The sequence below is a fragment of the Gobio gobio genome (genome assembly GCF_949357685.1).
Source record: "Gobio gobio genome assembly, chromosome: 11".
NCBI classification, from domain to species: Eukaryota; Metazoa; Chordata; class Actinopteri; order Cypriniformes; family Gobionidae; genus Gobio; species Gobio gobio.
This window is the reverse complement of record NC_137104.1, coordinates 25,459,661-25,479,273: the sequence shown is the minus strand read 5'-3', so window position 1 is coordinate 25,479,273 and position 19,613 is coordinate 25,459,661. Positions and strand designations below refer to the sequence as shown.

The window sequence follows — 19,613 nt, the reverse complement described above, 5'->3', positions numbered from 1 at the left end:
ATCAAATTTAGTAGATAGTTCCTTGTTAAGTAATCAATAATTACTGAATGAGATTAGCATCATTAATAACTATTAACTAACTGACAAAACATACATAAAACAATATAAAGAAAATTAATAATTACTGAATGAGATTAGCATCATTAATAACTATTAACTAACTGACAAAACATACATAAAACAATATAAAGAACATTATTGTGTGTCTGAGATGTAATCAGTCTTTTTATTTTTACTCTGAATAAAGTCATAAAGTGCATCACTAATTACTCAAGTGTTACCTACGCAGGAATTACTAGTGATCTGGACCATTATTTTAAAGTGAAAAACAACTTTTAAACAAATGGTCCAGATCACTAGTAGTTCCTGCGTAGTAGGTAACACTTGAGTAATTAGTGATGCATTTTATAACCATGTAATTTTTCCAATAATTCACCAATAATTTTTCATAGTTACCTACTAGTTCTTAGTGATGCCAATCTCCTTTAGTAATTATTGATTACCTAATAAGGAACTACCTTAGTCCTGAATTCGATATTACTTACTGATTAGTTCAGCTTGTTTCTATATTAGTTAAAAGTAGTAGCTGAAGTGTTAATGTAGTACTACTCATTACCTCCTGCATAGTTACTTATTAATGACAGACCATTATTCTAAAGTATTACCTTTCTTTCTTCTGTTGAACACAAAAGATATTTTAAAGAATGTTGGTAACCAGGCAGTTGACCGTAGTCATTGACTTCCATAGTCTTTTTTTCTATAGAAGTCAATGGCTACCATCAACTGTTTGATTACCAACATTCTTTAAAATATCTTCTTATGTGTTCAACAGAAGAAAGAAATTCATATACGTTTAGAGAAACTTTAGGGTGAGTAGCCTAAGTGATGACAAAATGTTCATTTTCGGGTTACCCATCCCATTAAAATGAAATTAAATACTTAAAAATGAAATGTATTAGATTTTTTGTGGAACTTGCTAGAATCAAACCAAAACTTAGATGTATTCAAACAAATGATAAATCTGTCATCAGTGCATATACAATTTTTAAAACATACAATATTTTAAAATTAATATTGTAAAACAGATAGTTCTGACTTAAAATAGCCAACACCTGTGACACACCTGTGACTGCATATCAGAAAGAGGCAAGGTGCGATGTTGTTCAGCAAGTACAAACAACCAAATTTTGGATAGTGCCAAATAGCTAATAACACTGTTCATCATGGTCTTAACTTATTTGGAACGCTCTGTTGTGTTGCTGCCATGGGAACTAAAATAGAGTGGGACTCAAAATTAGGACAACTCTGAAGTTTTTCACATTGCTCCATGTTTCTGTTCTGTTTCTGTTCTGTTTCTGTTGCCCTCACATGTAAACATCATAAAGCAGTCCTGCCTTCTGATTTGTGCATAACAGCATTTTAACCAACTGACACATTTGTACTGTACCTGTATATAGCACCATACTGGACAGCATTGCCATTGTTTGAAACATATTATTCAAATTCACACACAAAAAACTTTTGTGCTTTAGTCCTGCTATGCCCCCTCTCCGCCTACATACAACTCTTCCTCATTGCATTTTTGGCATAAAAAGCCTGGGTCTTGCCTGCTAGCTTTACAAGCTGTTAGAATCGCAGAAGCCATCTTGTAAATGACCAATTAAATGAGAAGAGATCACGAGAGACTGCATACCTGCCCGGAAGGAGCCATAAAACCTAATAAGGGGGGGGGGGGAAAGTTGGCCCCTGACAAAAACACTGCTGAGAATAATTACAGCAGGGGAATTTCTCTTCCCCTCCTCCTTCCTCTTCCATTACAGAAACTTACTGAACCACATTCATCAAGTTTTTTTTTGTTCATATAATTTATAATCATATAATAACTCTATTAAAATTCTATTGCATCTTGATTCAGGTCATTATAGTGTTGATAATAACAAAAAAGCACAAAGTGCCATAGTGAATGTGTTAGGAACAGTTCATTTAGACTAATGTTATAATCATTATCTAATGAGGCTTTTCTCTCAACTGAGAAAAGTGTTTGATTTCAGTTTTTAATCATGTTACTACTTGATTTAGAAATTGCCTAAAAAGATAAAAATGCAATGTCACACTTCATTGAAGCCTATGTAAACATAATATTTTTTTAACATATCCTAAAAGTTCATATGAAATCTGTGTTGTTCACAGAAATCGCCGGTTCTATAAAATGTGTCTGTTGGTGGAGCTAAGCAAAGTGTCAGTTATACAACAACAACAATAAAACATTTACAATAGTTTTAGATAAAGTATTGTATCTCACATTGCTTGAAATGGCATGTCAATTAGTGTGTGTTCCCTCAGAAAGAACAAAAGATCTGAACGTGGCCAGTGCCATGCTCTATCAGTTGATCTACAGGAACTACATTTTATGAGGAATCATTATTGCTGGCATGGGAACTAAAATAGAGTGGGACTCAAAATTATAAGACAACTCTGAAGTTAAGTAGAGTCAAAGCTGTGGTCTAGTACAGTGGTGCTCAAAGTGGTGCTAGAGGACCACAGCACTACACATTTTAGATGTCTTTCTTACATGACACACTGAATGCAGGTCTCAGAGACTCCGCAAATGAACTTATCAATGTCACAACCTCATAACCTATCTGTGCAGTGCTGTGGTAGTCCAAGACCAGTAATGCTCCAATAGAGACTAATAAGAGAGAGTAATAAGAATTTGAGTTTGGCTCTTGTCATAACCTCTTCCATTGTCCTTATCAATAAAAGTGGCGAGAAGAAATCAAACTAGAGTTGCATTTCCTGATGGAAAAGGCAGCAAAATAAAAAAAAAGAACATGACAGGTTCTTTCTTTAATGACAGAACGATTGTAAAAACAAAAATGTAGATACAGTGGATATACAATACCTACACATACAGTTGCAAGATAAAGTATGTGAACCCCATGCAGAAAATGAAATGTGAAAATGTAATAATTTTAACCAAATAAGAGAGATCATACAAAATAAAAAAATTTGATTTAGTACTATACTTAGTACTGCCCTGAATAAGATATTTTACATAAATGTTTACATGTAAAAATATTGCTGAATTTATAAAAATGACTCCATTCAAAAGAGCCGGGGGTGAAAACTTTTGAACAGGATGAAGATGTCCATATTTTTCTTATTTTGTTTAAATATCTATTTATACATTTTTTTTCATTTAGTACTGCCATAGATACTTGCATTTTTTCCAGAAGACAAATTAAAGGATTAGTTAACTTCAAAATGAAAATGTCCTGATAATTTACTCACCCCCATGCCATCCAAGATGTTCATGTCTTCCTTTCTTCAGTGGAAAAAAAATTACGTTTTTCTCCATACAATGGACTTCAATGGCAACCAAAATGTTGAAGGTCCAAATCAATGCAGTTTCAAAGGGCTTCAAAGGGCTCTGCATGATCCCAAGGAATAGGGTCTTGTCTAGCAAAACCACAGGCTATAATTTTTTTCCTAAATTGCTCATCTTGCACTGTTTTTGTTTCTGCAAGGGTTCACATACTTTTTCTTGCAACTGTAAATGTTAAAGCTGCTAGTTTTTGTGATGTAAAAAATGAAAAAAGATACATAATATCAGACCTTTTCAGTGGTTCAAAGAAAAATTAAAATTAAAAACTTGGAATTAGTAACTGCATAAGTGTGCACACCTTGAAATAAAGCTTGGATTTTATTAAAGCACCCAGTCTGCAATTCTTTTAATGCTGTTGTGGGCCTCTTGACAGCCTCACTGACTGGTTTGCTCTTTGCCTTCTCATCAATTATGGAGGGACACCCTGTTCTTCATGATGTCACTGTTGTGCCACACTTTCTCCACTAGTTGATGACGGTGTTTACTAGTTGATGTTTTCTACGGCATATCTAATACCTTGGAATTTTTGTGTAGCCTACACCTTAGCATATCCTTTCAACAATGAGGTCCTGTTGATCTTTGTGGCCCATGGCTCTTGTAGTTGCATGCAAACAAGAAGATGTAAGAAAAATCTTACAAGAACATGTAAGATTTATTTAGAGTTAATCAGAGTCACTTCAAGTGGAGACAAGTGTGTACAATTTCACATAAGCTTGATTATTAGTTCATTCTGAACACAACTACATAATCAATTATAAAATGATGTGAACATTTATGCAGTACGTTTTGTTTTATTTTTCTCTTAAATGTGTCAGTAATTTCAGTAAATTCATAAAATTTTTCAAAAAGCATCATCAGGAAGGACAACCCCTAACCCCACCCCTAAACCGCCCCATCACAAATCGTATGTAAACGTACGAGTGAGGTCATACAAATTCATATGAATTAGCCACCTCGTAAAATACGTACGAATTTCTGTGAGATTGCATTAGAAAACCAGTTGATTTTGCAGCATAACCTTATGGCCTCTGCTAGAAAGATGAAAATGAGGCGGACTATCTATCACCTTTCAGAATGACAATGATCCAAACCATCTAAATCAGCAAAAGAATGGCTTCAGCAAAGAAAGATTAATGACCCAGCCAGACCCCAGACCTGAATCCTATAGAAAATCTGTAAAGACACCTGAAGACGACGTGCACAGGAGATGCCCTCACAATTTAACAGAATTTGAAATTTTTTGCAAAGAAAAGTGGGAAAATATTCCCAAGTCAAGATGTGCCAAGCTGATAGACTCCTATTCAAACAGACTGAGTGATGGAATAAAATCAAAGGGTACTTCAACTAAATATTAGTTCAGGGGCATGTGTACACATTAGGGTGACCGTATTTTGATTACCGAAAACCAGGACACTCGGCCCGGCAATGAGATACTCAAATGATACTCAAAGTTTACTCAAAGATTCCTTATTTAATTTCAATACATTTAACGTATGCCCCCTCTGTATGGATAGAAAATTGTTATATTAGGGCCAGGACAGGACTTGAAAACAGGACGTTTAGTCACCCTAGTACACATTTTATATCCACTGCAGGAGAAATAGGGAGAGAGAGATTGATAGTAATGTGACATTTTTGTAAAATGATAAAGCAACAAAAAGAACAATTATAATTTGAGTAGTTCAAGCTGAATTAATTTCTTAAACTTAGGTAGAAGAAAAATAGAATGTCTGAGTAATATCAGTACAAGCACCTGGGAAATATATATTCACACTTAAGAAAACCTATTTTACAACCTCATCACTGAAACAGACCTTCCTTTAAAGTCTGTATGGTTAAGTGGTTACAGAGATGAAACATCAAACGTCCATAATTCTTGCACATACACATAACAAAGCGCATCGTTGATGCCACCTTTCCTATATTTATGAATTAATATAGAACTAAAGAATTTGTTTAATTAGTTTTGTTATTTACAGTGTACTTAAAATAGTAAAGTTTAAGTTAATACCTTTGTTTTTTTGTTTTTTGTCTGTGAAAACAACACACAACTCCTACTCCTTTATTGACTCATTGATCATTATGCAAGAAAAATCACCAGTATGCAAACAGATGCAAGAAAGAAGACCACAGTGCAGTAAGCAAATATTACAATAACATTGTTCATTAGATTTTGAATGTCATTCTAAAAAAAAAATCTAATCTATGGCACCTTCATGAGCTCTCGGTTCTTCTTCTTTCTTTCTTTTCTTTTTTTCATGAGACAATATCTGAGCTAAAAAAAATGCCATATGAATGATAATTTTATACTAAAACTAAAAAAATATGTTGTGTCATGTTGCATATAAATGTCCGTTGATGGAGAAAAAAGCTTTTGGCCTGCATAATTGTAGTAATACCACAAGCAAGGGCACAACAAGCCACAACTGATGCTACCTTGAAAAATCACGGACAGCAAACAAACACTTGCATTCAGAGTGGTTTTGTTTTGCCTTTTATTTGCAACACAGGCATGGAATTCATTTCAAAGGTGGTGTAAAGAATTTGATCATTAATTAGTCAGTCAGACTGTGGATATTGCTCAGTCTACATTGAGAACACACAGCAATTAACACAGCGTACCAAAACAGACTACACAGACAAAACAGAGACAGGTGGCAGCCTTGTTTTTGTAAACGAGTGAAGTTACACATTCTCACTGCAAAGAGGAGGGGCTCCGTCCAGCTCCACCTTTTAAAGGGAAAGCAATTATGTACCCGCATTAGTGCATGCAAAAATACTGATCACCTTGGTTGATGAGCCAAGAGGGCACTGCGCCCTCATCACGAATGCTTCAGTTTCACTGCCGTCAGGCATAGATGAAAGAAAAGTGAGATATGAGGAGAATAGACACTCTGGGAAACCATAGACAAAGATTTACAGACATTGCAACTGAGGTTGCTTTACCTTAACTTGTAACCATTTAAATGAATTCTAATGGACAATTCAATAGTAAACACGCTGTTAGGATGGGAATCTATTTTTTGGTCAAAGAACCAGCATTCTCCATTTTTGTCTCTTATCTCTATCAAATCTGCAGCCATGCTTTTGGCTGACCTGAATTCGGAAGTCAGAAATGTGTTTACTTTGAATATAGTCACTGTCGAGGTCTTAGTTTATTCTAGCTTGAAGATTAAGAAATGCTGCTTACAGTGTCCTAGTAACAAGTAGGACTTTAGCAACAATAACAAACTGATCCCACAAATTGGCCTTTTACACATAAGGTGTGGGATCCATCCACTCATCTGACATCACAAACGATTTAGCACATTCTCTTGACTGTAAAATACCTCCTTCCCTAGCTTCCTTCAGGGTGTATGTTTATATTTCCATACCGTCAAGGGCAGCAGGGACCATGTTGAAAGTGTTAATGTCCTTCCATACTTCCATACTCTGCATATCTCCAAAGAAACTAGTTACAAAAACGAGTCAAGTGAGATAAAGGGCCAGGTCTTGGAAATTAGCAAATTAGTTGGCCTCAAGGGATTCCAGAAACTGTGCAAACAATATCCACTGGAAATTTTAGTTATTCCAAGTGTATGTCACCTCCTATGACCATGGGAACTGCAAATCCATTAATGTAATGATTAAACCTCGGCTCATTGGAAGGGACCTGAGCCATAGCTTTTGTTCATCTGAAAGCATTGCTGCTCAAGCTGGTCCAGTAACTTGTCCACAGAGTCCTCTTTATTCTCCAGTTTGAGATACCTCCTGGCACTTCCGAGGTCTAGCCGAGGCCAGCTCCAGTGCCTCTGCTCTTCCACAGGTATAAGGTCAAGGGTTGTAATGCCAACTCCAACCATGTTCACACACACCTCTGAGCTGGACTGTCTTGGAAGTAGTCTATTGTGACCCATAGAAGACACAGACTTGTCCTCTGGGTGAACCAGATCCCTGGGTATTATATATGGTTTAGTCCTGTGACTCATGCTGTAGGAGCGTCTGGGTGGGATGGAGAAGATCTCAAAGTCCTCCCCACCTAGTGTGGACATAGAGGATGCGGTCATACAGTTGCTGAGTCCAAAATGACTTTCTTGCCGCAGATCCGGTACAGAGTTGGCCCCCTGTTCCTCTGTGCAAAACACCTCTTTGCTGTTGTTGCAAGAGTTGGAGGAGTGAATAGAGGAGGAAGAGGAAGAGTCCTGATGATGAAGAACCTCAGTGTGCACTGTGTCTTGCTGCTGAATGCTGTCCTCCTCATCCATGCTCTTCACTTGGAGTAGAGGCTCCGAACTGGACATTTCATGCAGGCAGAGGATGTTCAGGTGGGTTGCAGGTAAACTGCTGACCCATTGGTAGTGTCTGGCAAGAGAGTTCACCTGCAAGAGGTCAGCTGATGGCATGGCTGCAGAAACAGAGCAAATGACGCTCCGCATCTGAGCCAGAAGCATTTGAGTTTCCCTGTCCCGATTCTCATAGAGTACCGTATTGGCGCAAATAAGTATGAAAAGTCCCACTCCCATTATGACAGGTCCTAGAAGTTTCATCCTTTCATTGTGAACTAGACTTGCTGCAGAAAACACTCCTTTGGACCCTAATCCCCTTCCTGATGCGGTTCCAGAGGATCCTTCCTCAACTGTGTCCAATGATGATCGATGAGCCATGTATGGCCAGTAGCCTGCCACAGCGAGTGCAGTGCCAACGACAACAACCACCACCCCAAGCACCAGAAAGGCACCAGGCATGGATCGGATACGCAGCTTTCCCTGGATTACACATTCTTTCTTTCTCCTGGAGTGAAGACTGAAACGTGGCAGGCGTTGGCGGGAAGGTGTGCCTGACGTACGGGACTTCTGAGTCCTCATGGCATAAGCTGGTCTATAATGATCCCTTATGGGAATCTGTAAAGGTGAGGAGGAAATGGGACATCAAGGTTGAGGTCAAGTGGCAATTTATTCAAATCAAAATATTTTTTTCACCCAGACCCCTAAACCAACATACAATTTGGATCATCTATATGCTAGAACTATTATAACCCCTTGATTAAACTGTGTGATTGAAACATTAATGCTAATGCTCCTGGGATTTTTCTTTTCTTTTAGTCCTACTCAGACTGTTCGTTATAAAGGCTTCTATTAATATTTAATCCATAGGGGATTGTCTTGTTTTAAATAATTTATGAAAACAAGTGCAGTGATTTCTCCTTCACAACCTTCAAAAAGCACTTAATACATAATAATGAATTACAGGAATGTTCCAGGTTAAATACAAGTCAAGCCCTTGACTCATTGGAATGTGTAAACAAATAATAACGGTTATATAACATTTTTACTGGATGAATCAAAATGTATTTAAAAAGAAAAAAAAAAGGCTGCCCATGTCTGAACCAGTGCATCTTGTCCTTTGATAAGAAATTCAAAGAAAAATGGCACAAACAAAGAATGGAATGGAATTCTCCTCAGCCAATAGATGATCAAATGATTTTGAAGGAGGTGGATTTAAAACCCCTCTTCTTGTATTATATAAAGAATTGGAAATCATAGTTTTTTTAAATCTGTGTATTTATTCTGGTATTTATGTTACAGGCAATGTCTTTATTTGGGATCTGAGGGTCTGACCAATGTCAGGAAAACAGTATTTTCTCATTTACCCAGGCTTCCAGGGAATAAATATATGCTTTTTTGCATTTTCTCATACAACCTGATTAATCATCTAGAGTCATATTTTGTAGAAAGAGAATTGTCAGTTTGAACTTTATTCTTATTAATTTTAGTCTGCTCTTCTGATGATAGCTGTGTGAGAAATGTAAAGACAACTGTGTCTAAGATCACGAAGGTCAATAACACACTACATGTATCCACTAACACATATGCATACTTAACTTGTCTAACTCTTTTTGGGATTTATAGCACCACTGGTCACTATACGTTAAACTACTACAGTGAATCATGTGTAGAAGTTTGTATCCATGCTCTGTGCCCTGTATGAATATAGTTTTTATGTTCTGTTCTAGTGAAGTCCTGACAAAAACTCAGCCTTGAAGGGAAAATATATCACCTATGTTTTATCTAATTGTGTTTGCAAGGGTTGTTTATTATTATGAGATGCAGTTTTTCCTGTATCCTAATTTAGGTGGAGGCTGGATCCTCTCACTCATTTCGACGTCCTTTGGAAGCATAGAGAAATTCTTCTTCAGTAAACTGTCAACTGACTGAACTCATCTTTGACTCCTGGTCTTCATTGAGCATATTGGTCTCGTTATGGGGTCTAACTGTAATTCCCCTACAATTTAGTTAAAATGAAACATAATGAAACACTGCAGCATGAGATTTTCAGAGCTGTGTGCGTACAGTACAGTAAAACAATTCTGATTCCCCTAGATGGGGCACCAGAAACAAATAATAAACTATCTATTTAAATCTATTTAAATAAATCGTATATACTCTAAATACAACCATACTTACAAGTAAAGTGGCTGATGCTGTGTTTTATTGCAGCAAGAGTATTCTCTATCCCTGAAACAATTTGTAAACTGTTGCATTAGTTTTGAGGCATGACATATTTCTACACTGACAGATAAACTACCCAGCTGGACTCCCAAAGGGAGCTCCAGATTTTCAACATGGTTAGCTGTTTTAGGTCATATAAGACAACATTTATTTATGTTGTTGATTTTAACTTGAAGAAGAAACAGGTGTTCGGGGAAGCTTTGTGTTGATTGTATAGGCACTGACCAGGGCAAAAATAAATTGAACCAATTGAATTGAAGTCCTTGCTGCTTTTGGCCAAACAAAAGTCCATAAATGAGAAATGATATGTGGCAAATTCACTCTGGAATAACAAACGCTCCATTGGCAGAGGTTTCTTAACAACTCTGAAAATGTAATTTACAATTCTGCCCACTCGCTTGGTTTGTTTAAACTCATAGGAAATGCTTTGGATGTTCTGCTAGAGTACTCATCAGGTAGAACTTGTAAGCAAGATATTGTCAGTATTTAAAGATTGTGTACAATAATAATATAATAATATGAAGGCTAGTTTTGGCACTAACTGCCTTTTGAAATCAATGCTAATCAATCATAAACGATTAAACATATCCCTTTACAACTATGCAAATGTCAAACTTTGTTAGTTAAATGAGTTCCATATAGAAAAACAATGTATAGTGCCATGCATCTTGGGGCATGTTTGGACTGATTCATCAAAAGACTGAACTGATGAATTCCAGACCTCTTTTTCCATTACAAATTTCAGCTTTACTTTTAATGGCTGTTCACTCTAGTTTCCAAATGGGTGAAATTAATTATACAAGAGTATAAAATATAAACAGCAGATGTAGATCAATCGTTGAATCTGAATTGTGTTGAATGTTTCAAATTATTGTTTGATTATTTGTACAGACAATTATTTATGCACCCAAGACATCCCTTTGTGAACTTGACTGTCGCTTACATTTATTTCTGAACACTATTACTGGCATCATTGGTATAGATGCATGTACAGTCTAAATGGACTCATTGTGACACCTCTGCTGCATTTACCAGTCTTTAGACATCAAATGTAAAAAAAAGGTAAATTCACGATCATTTCTGACATTGCAATAAGCCTCATTAAAACTTTTTCCCTAATATAGTACTATAGTCGCCATTTATGTGTGCATGTTAAATATAATGCACCACATAGAAAATGTTCAATAAACGCACCAGAAATTATACATTATTTAGTTGTAATTCATTATCATTTCACACACATTTCAAGAAGCTTCTCAAAGATTGCCAGCTTGTGCTAATATGACCTTTTTTTTCTCCTTAATAGTGGGCTCAATCTCAAATTCATTCATTCTAATAAATATACGCCTTTCTCTGTATGTCATATGAAATTAAACATCCCTACATATTGAAGGCACCATTTCTCGGTTTGCGTCCAAACTTAAGATTAGACTTCATCAATAACATTAGAAATCTATCGACCTCTAATAAGGTCAAGGCAGTTGCTGTATTAATATTGGAGCTTTGGCGTTACTCAATGTACCAAACGCGCCTCAGGAGACAATGCGTTTACTTGCCTTTGTTACAGTGTATCGCGTCCGCGTTCCATCGTTCTACCGCGCTGGACACGCGTGTTCGTGATGTTTTTCATCCACTGCGAAGTTTCGCGGTTCTCCATCAATAATCCAGACGCGTGCGAAGTGCCGCGCGTCTCCCATGACAGCTCTTCCTCTCCAGAAGAGGACAGTGAATGGTTAAAAGAACTGACTTTCTAAAGACAGATAAGGTAAATATCGCTCCATCATCAGTAGTCACCGCCTGTCCGTTCTCCAATGTCCACATTTCGTGTTTCCCCTCTGTAAAGTGTTGAGGAGAGCGCCTCCTTCGTTGTCTTTTTTTATGAGACTCAATAGTGAGTGACCAGACTTCAGTTCGCTTTCCAGACAGGGCACAAAATACACATTCAACAGGCTATGTTGCTCCCTTTAGGGTTTTGAGAAGCAAAGCCTCAATATGTTGGTGGATGTTTATAAATATGTTTGTAATATTAAAGCAAAAGAAAACGGTATGCCAGTAAACGCATGCACACAGATGAAAGTATAGTAGACATTCCAGACACCGGACACATGCTTTTTGTTATCTGAATGTTGGCGACATCTTGAGGAATTATTTTTACACGAAGAGTCGAGAAAATAATTGTCCGCAAATGACCTTTATAGAGTAGGATATATTCAATAGATAAACTGCTTAGATTCTGATGTAGTTAATAATGGAATTAGTAGCCTACACTCAGCAACGATCTTTCATCATTTACTCACCCTCTTGTCATTATTTGTTGCGGATTCACTTGAACGGCTTTTCCTTTTCATTGAATGGTAAAGTTCCACATAAAGTTATATACCGGTAGGTTTGAAGTGATTTCCTTTAAACACTTTTTATACTTTTGACCCAAAACAAAGCACTTGTAAATGAATCAAATTAACACAAAGTATTGTGAGGCAGTTTTTTTTTTATTATTTTGTATGGAGAAATTTGTTGTAAAAAGACCATAAACTCTGCCCCATCTTAACAACATTTATGGAACATGTCTAAAGTATACAATGCAAAGGTTAGGACATCTGTTGTGGGGCTCAATTTTACTCAGTCTTCATGAATAAAATATATGCAAGCAGTTTTGAAATAAAAACACTACTAAAAATAAAGCATAAGGTTAACAATACCAGAAAATACTGAACTGTGAATAAGCAAGCATTTTCCCTAATACCTATCCTATCTATTTGTCAAAAAAAAAGAAAAAAAAAGAAAAGTGGTTTGCTTCAAAGAATAGAAATTAAGGGCAGAACAACATTTAGACATCGACTGCAAAACATAATTTTCAGTCTATTTGTCATCTTATTTTCAAGAAATAACATCTAAAAACAAGATACAGTTTTGCTTCTCAAAAAATGTAATGTATTCAGACTTGTTTTCAGACAGTACACCTTGAATTAAGTTTATTTTCTAACCCCAACAGCAAATAATTTCCCTTGTTTAAAGCAAAAAAAATCTAAATTTTGTGACAATGTCAGTGGGGTATTAAAAAAAAAAACATTAATTTAAGATATATTCTTGTTTTAAAGATTTTTAGTTAGACTAGAAAACAAGATGAAAAATACTGATTGAGAAAAATCTTTTTTGAAGTGGACTTAGGAACGAGACCTTGAGTGGGATCGAGATCGAGAATACGATTTTGAGCGTGAATGTGAGCGAGATTTGGATCTGGATCTAGATTCTCTGCGCAGATCAGCATCTGGTGGCGTTTGTGATCTGGATCGAGAATGAGCTCTAGAACGGTGCACCCTTTCAGCCACTCTGCCTTCATCACTGCACTTGGTTGCCTCCTGAGATTTGGATCCAGACTCCCTGGAGAGCTCCCTGTTGTTGCCTGATTTGGACCGAGATCTGGACCGAGATCTGGATCGAGAATAGGAGCGACCTCTCTTGTTCTCCCGTTTGCTCTTTTTGCTCTGGGGGCTGCAGCTCAAGCTATTCTCCCTGGCACTTTCACCTCCCCTGCGAGCTCCATTACTGCTCTCCTCCACCCTACTGCCCCTGCCCTTCGTCTTCTTGCTGGTTGACCTGCTGCGTGATCGTGAGCCTGAGGGTCTGGAAAAAAAGGGGAACAGTTTAAGAAAAATATATCAAATCAAAATATATTAACAAGACTAAAGGCACACATAACTTTTATTATAGCAATTAGTGCCCTCTAGTGGACTCAAACTTGGATCATTCTACTTTAAGCACAATGCCTACCTTGAGTGGCTACTGGTTCGACTGTGGCTTCGGCTCCTGCGAGACCTCCTGCTCCTTGAGCGAGACCTGAAGGATGTGTACAAGAAGCTTTACACATGTTCTCTGTGAAACTCTGAAGTAGCGTTTATTACAAGCAGTTAGTTTAGCTAATCTTTTTGACACCAAGTAACATGACATTAGCGCAAATGCAAAATCTCACTTAAAGGGTAACTTCAGTGATTTACCATTCAGCTTTGTATTTAAACTGGGTCATTTATGCAGTAGAAATGTGACATTTTTGAATTTGGTGCCTTCTAGACTGAGAAAAGACAGAAAATGTACATGAAAGACAACAACTCCCAGAATGCACTTGCTTCGCTGCCCTACAAGGCCACTCCGTACACCGTCGTTTTGATCTTCCTAGTAATACAATCATTTCGTTCAGTAAGAGAATAAACACTACAATTAAAAACTGAACGTGTCTTTTCAATAAAGTGTGAGTGAGCCGAACGAGAGTCACGTCACAGATGCAGCAGTGTCAGATTTCATTTGAGCGGAGCAGAGCTGAGGTAACGTTAAGCGCCAGTCTGGCACGTTTTCAGATCGCATATGGAAGCTAAACTATACCAGGAATTCATTGAAAAGCTGAAACACTCACTTTACTCTGCACCACGCTCCGTTATTATGATTGTCCGTGCAGCCGTCTGTCTTTACATTCTGTGCGTGAGATCTCTCCCCTATGGGCGAGTTGATAACATGCGCAATAGCTCCATCTACTGGCTGTAGTTTTAGCCTCTAGCCAAAAAATCCTCCAATGACGCAAAATGACGATATTTGCGTCATCTGAGGATTTTTTCCAGAAATAATGCATAATTCTCTCGTCTCAGGGGGATATGAGGGGGAAAAGTACCATAATTTGAATATACTACCGGGTTTCTACTGATACAAAGCCTAATGCTAAATCACTGAAGTTACCCTTTAATTAGCAGTTACACATCTCCCACATTTATAATTTAACTCAATTAGTTTGCACCTGGAGGCACTGCGAGAATAGGAGCGTCTGCGTCTGGCGCCAGGTCGGTCCTCGATGAGACGGATTTTCCTCCCATTGACCTCAGTTCCGTCAAGTTTCTCCAGGGCTCTTTTCATGTCAGAGTACTGCCTGAACTCTATGACCCCCTCGTTCTTGCGGCCCTTATTAGTGTCTGCATAAGTTACCTCACCAGCCTGCCGCATGTAGTCCTGAAATGAATCAATGACACATTAGTGACTCAAGTCAAAATAGTTTATCACGTTTACAGAACTTTCTACATTTCCGAAATGCCTAAAGTCGGAATGAAACAGAAGTTGCGATTGTCTTTTCTTCCTTATTACAATTACGTTACAATTATCATTTAGCACATGCGTTTATCCAAAGCGACTTACAAAAGAGGAACAAAACATTCATCATAGAGCCAACAATCAATGCAGTACACAATGCCAAGGTTATTAGACGACTAGATTTGGAAACCAGCTAGAGAAAAGAAGAAATGTCTGAGTGTCTGTGTGTGTTTGTGTAAGTGCATTGGTTTAAGAGTGCGTGGGGGGGTTAAGTGCTTGCGGAAGAGGTGTGTCTTCAGCTGCTTCTTTAAAGATGTGATGTTTTTTAAAGATGTCAGCAGTTTGGGTGGAGGTTGGCAGCCCAGTGACATGAGCTGTCTTTACCTATTATGAAACAGCTTCTCAAACAAGAAGAAAAGTTGTAGGGCAGGACTTGATTTTGTCAATCTAGAACTGATTGTAACGTTGCGGTTTGCTATTGCTGTGATCTCATGTGAGTAACCGGTTGCTGCTCTCGTGCCAGTAAAAACGTTTATCAAACAAGAGATGTGTTTGCAAGAGTGAGGGGGAAGTTATTTTGATTAAAGATTACAAGAGCACATTCATTTAATGATGTGCATTAAATAAATCACTTCTAGTACACACTGCAATAGTTTATAACTTGTATTGTGATTTTGATTTCATAGTGATTTTTAAGAGACAGTTTGATTTGGAGGGACAAAAAGTTAGCTTGCTAGTGGCAGCAATATTAGATTTTTTTGTGCTTTTTTTAAGGAAAAAGTGAGCATGTGCAATAACTCACCATATGATGCTAATGTGTTTTGGATGGTTGCCAGGGAATTGCAAAGGTGTTTAAACTGTTTTAGCATTTCGCTATGTAGTTGCTAGGGTGCTAGAAAGTTTTTGTCCCAAGATAAAAAAAATCCTGATATTTAGGTCACTCTTTTGATGCAGGTCTATTAGTTTTTTTTAATCCGTTTTATTATCTGCCAAGTGAAAATCATAAGTCTGATCACTTTGAAAAGTAATAGCACACCTCTCCTCAACAAGTGGAGTCATTCATGTCTTTGAGAGAGGGGTTTGTTTAAATCACTAACCCCAAGCAATAGTAACAGTGATGTTCGCCTTAGCAAACAGAAGACAACTAAAACTAGTGTGTTTTGGTACCTTCAGGTCCTGCCAGCTGCAGCGACTAGACAGATTTTCCACAATCAGCCTGTAATCAGTGCGCGTAGGTGGGCCGTACCTGTCCCCTCCTCCACGCCCATACCGATTATTACCTTCAAAATGACGAGAATAAGATGGATATAGTTCAGGATTGGTAAAAGCCTTTAAGCCTTTGTGGATTTCACACACAGAAATACTAAAAGATTAAACTTATAACGTCTACAAAAATCTGTAAATTTCAAGAAAGAAACAAAGTTTAAGAAACTGGATTTGCTTCTACTAGAGTGTTATACATTAAAAAAATGAATTTTACCCTCTAACTTAAAAGGACACTTCACCCGAAAATGAATTTATCATTTGTTCACCCATATGTCTAACACAAAATATGTCTATAGAATTTTTTTTTTCTTCAGTCAGTGGGGTCCAAAACTGAAAAAAAAAAAAAAAAAAAAGTGATTCATATTTCAAAATATCTTGTGTTCTGCAAGAAAAAAAGCAAGTCATGCAGGGTTGGAATGACATAAGGGTAAGTAAAGGATGACAATCATTATTAGGTGAACTATCACTTTAATAGATGGATTTATTCTTCAAGAACGGAAAATTCTTCCACCAAATAACATACTTACGCTGTGCTTAAATTTAAAAGATTATTTAACAGGGGAAAAGGAAAATGTGAAAAGAAATAAAACCAAAACATATTACAGGCACCTAAAAGAGCTCAACCCACATCTCCTAAACCCATTGGTATCCTCACCACCCGGCTTAATGGGAAAAGCGGTCCTCATTCACATTGGCTCGCTTTAATGGTCTGCCCAGGGGCCCAGTTTGGTCAAAGAGCCGCACGCATGGGAAGGGGGACACCATGGCCAGCAAAAGGGGCAGGCGGTCAGACTCTTTTAATAAAACATTGAGGGTTAAATTTCTAGCTTTGACATTATTTTGAAATAAAAAGTTTTCATTTTAAAAAATGAAAATAAATCAATCAATTATATTGCAACAAAAGATATCTGCATATAGTAAAGCAGAAATTACAATATTTACAATTACTAAAAATTTATCAGGATGATTCTTCATTTAGGGACACTTGAGAAACTTACTTGACAGATCCTCCTCCCCTCCCCTCCCCTAAAACTAGACTTTGTGTTATATTGCTTCAAGGACACCAACTGAAGAATCACCCATCAATAACATTGTAAAGATTACCTTCCAAAAATGTCACTCCCTACAAAGCTAAACAGTAACTGCATATGTTAGAAAGTAAATTACCAAACATACGATTTTCAGGCTTCTCAAACAGAGACTGCGCACTCTCAAACATGCTATTCCATTCTGTTTTTAGATCAAGTGAGTCAATGAGAAGATAAATAAAAAACAAAAACAAATCAATGACGACATTAACATGCCTAAGGGCAAGTGATTCACTGTTTTGAAACCATCAGTGTCTTACTCAACAGAATTTTGGATGGAACTATGGAAACCATGTCAGAGCCAATCTCCTTTACCTGAAGACCTGCGGTGACATCACTGGAAATATAAATTCAGGAAACAACCAATTCTGGTATAATGTTTAAAAATCATAATGGGCATGTTGAGAACCAAACTCTCCAGCTGAGAAGCCTGAAACAAATCAGTGTTTGCACAATCCAACATCTACCAAAGAAATAGAAGTTCATATGAAACAAATAGTATAGTATAATATAGTATCGTTTATATTATTCTAGAAGAGCAGGAAAATTAATATCTTACTTCTTCCAGATCTGTTGCCTCCATCACGGCGCTGTCCTATGGTGTGCTCCACTATCACTCTCTTCCCACAAAGATCTTTGCCGTTCAAATCATACACAGCATCATCTGCATCACGGGGGTCATCAAACTCTACAAAGCCATATCTAAAGAGATAGATGGATAGAAAAAATGAGAGAGTTAGAAAAAATATGCATGTGAAATTTGTTACCACACACACCCAATCTAGTTGTTTAATCAACAAATTAGCTTGTTCAGCTATTCCCTTGGTTACTATTAGTCAAATTTAATGGATACAGTCATGAAATCTAAATTGATAAGCAGTTTTATGTTGTATTAAAACATTTCCTCTTGAAACACGAAGTTTGGGCGGGACATCAGAAGTACCTATGCTTTTTTTTTCTCTAACAGCGTTAGTTAAATACGTGAACTGTGATATCCGTATTTTTATTAACAATATATTTAAAGAAAATAACAAGCACATGAACACAATACTACATATAGTCAACATTAGAAACATAGCAGGTTTAAGCTTACAAAACGACCACACTGAAAATGTAACGATTGTAATATTCTCGTTTTCAATTAACATTTTAACGTAACGCTTGAAGCACTCGAATTGTGGCAATATATAGGAAAAAAATGAAGTGCAAAATAGAAGCATTTTCACGAGAGTGTCAGACCCTACTGTACCTGCATAATAAAAATAATTATCAATAACAGTTTTTTTTAGTGAATGGGACAAGAAAAGACAAAATTAAGAACTCAGTCGAGGCCAGCCTGGAAACAATGGGGGTTAGCAATAGCATGCTATGCTAAATTAGCTAAATAAAATATTTAAAAAGACTGATTAAAAAGCCGATAATGTTTCCATATATATTTAGATGCGTTATTTATTAGTAATGCTGCTACTGAATTCATAATATAGCTCGCTTTTAAATCGTGTGGAGCAGAAGAACAAACAGTTTATCCTTCTTAATGACTCAATCGATGCTTCGGCTGCACATTTCATTTGCTCGTATAAAGAGAATATTAACTGTTACTTACCCATTTTTCAGGTCCACTTCCAGTATCTTCCCATAGCCTTTAAAAAACCTTTCTACATCTTTTTCTCTGGCGCGATAGCTCAATTTTCCAACGTAAACTCGAGACATTTTTCCCGGTGCAGTAGCTCGGCGTGCAAAACCAGCAACAGCATATATCTGTGAGATTCAAAATAAGGGACTCTCATTGGTGTTTTCCAAAATAAAAGTCATAAAGCCTGTAGTCAAAATAAGGGACACGCATTGATGTTTTCCAAAATAAAAGTCCCAAAGACTGTAGTCAAATTTGTGGTATTTGTGACAATTCCAACCAACAACAACTTTAAGACATGTAAATGATCAACCACTTTATATTGCAGTGCAGTATTGGGAGTATTGGGAGAAAAATGTTCTGGTTCTTTGAATGATTTGAACCAATTGCTTCGTGATTCACAGCTTTGAATGGTCAAAACACTGCACACTAAGGACATCTGGTGTTTTATTTTAAATAAATCGTGTGTTGATACTAAAACAAAACAAAAAAAAATCTAGTTATGGTTTATACCTAATAGAGTGGTGCAGATATGCTGTTTGGCCCTAAATCAAAACACAATTTGGCCCTTATGTTATAAAACATAAATCAAAAACCCCATTATAAAACCCCACAAATGTCAAAATAAATATGAGTAAAATAATTGGGAACCATAATTTGACAATACTTTGAAGTTATATTCTTAT

At 36.9% G+C, this 19,613-nt stretch overlaps 2 protein-coding genes across 3 annotated transcripts; both read right to left on the bottom strand.

Moving 5' to 3' along the window:
• Positions 1-5,415: 5,415 nt before the first annotated feature.
• Positions 5,416-11,951, bottom strand: tmem200b (transmembrane protein 200B). The gene is made up of 2 exons (XM_079829778.1): positions 11,430-11,951; positions 5,416-8,265 (listed from the first exon to the last, which is right to left on the bottom strand). Exon 2 carries the CDS (start codon positions 8,227-8,229, stop codon positions 7,024-7,026), a length of 1,206 nt encoding a protein of 401 aa, XP_079685904.1. The 5' UTR covers positions 8,230-8,265; positions 11,430-11,951; the 3' UTR covers positions 5,416-7,023.
• A 394-nt stretch (positions 11,952-12,345) lies between these two features.
• On the bottom strand, positions 12,346-19,082 carry srsf4 (serine and arginine rich splicing factor 4). Of its 2 annotated transcripts, XM_079829780.1 has the most exons (7): positions 18,901-19,049; positions 17,857-17,999; positions 16,865-17,003; positions 16,111-16,223; positions 14,657-14,865; positions 13,645-13,710; positions 12,346-13,497 (listed from the first exon to the last, which is right to left on the bottom strand). In XM_079829780.1, the coding sequence occupies exons 3-7, from the start codon at positions 16,893-16,895 to the stop codon at positions 13,038-13,040; spliced, it is 879 nt and encodes a 292-aa protein (XP_079685906.1). In that variant the 5' UTR covers positions 16,896-17,003; positions 17,857-17,999; positions 18,901-19,049; the 3' UTR covers positions 12,346-13,037. The 2 variants fall into 2 exon arrangements, with proteins under 2 accessions (XP_079685906.1, XP_079685905.1); XM_079829779.1 differs by lacking the exon at positions 16,865-17,003 and having other exon boundaries at positions 18,901-19,082.
• Positions 19,083-19,613: the final 531 nt, after the last annotated feature.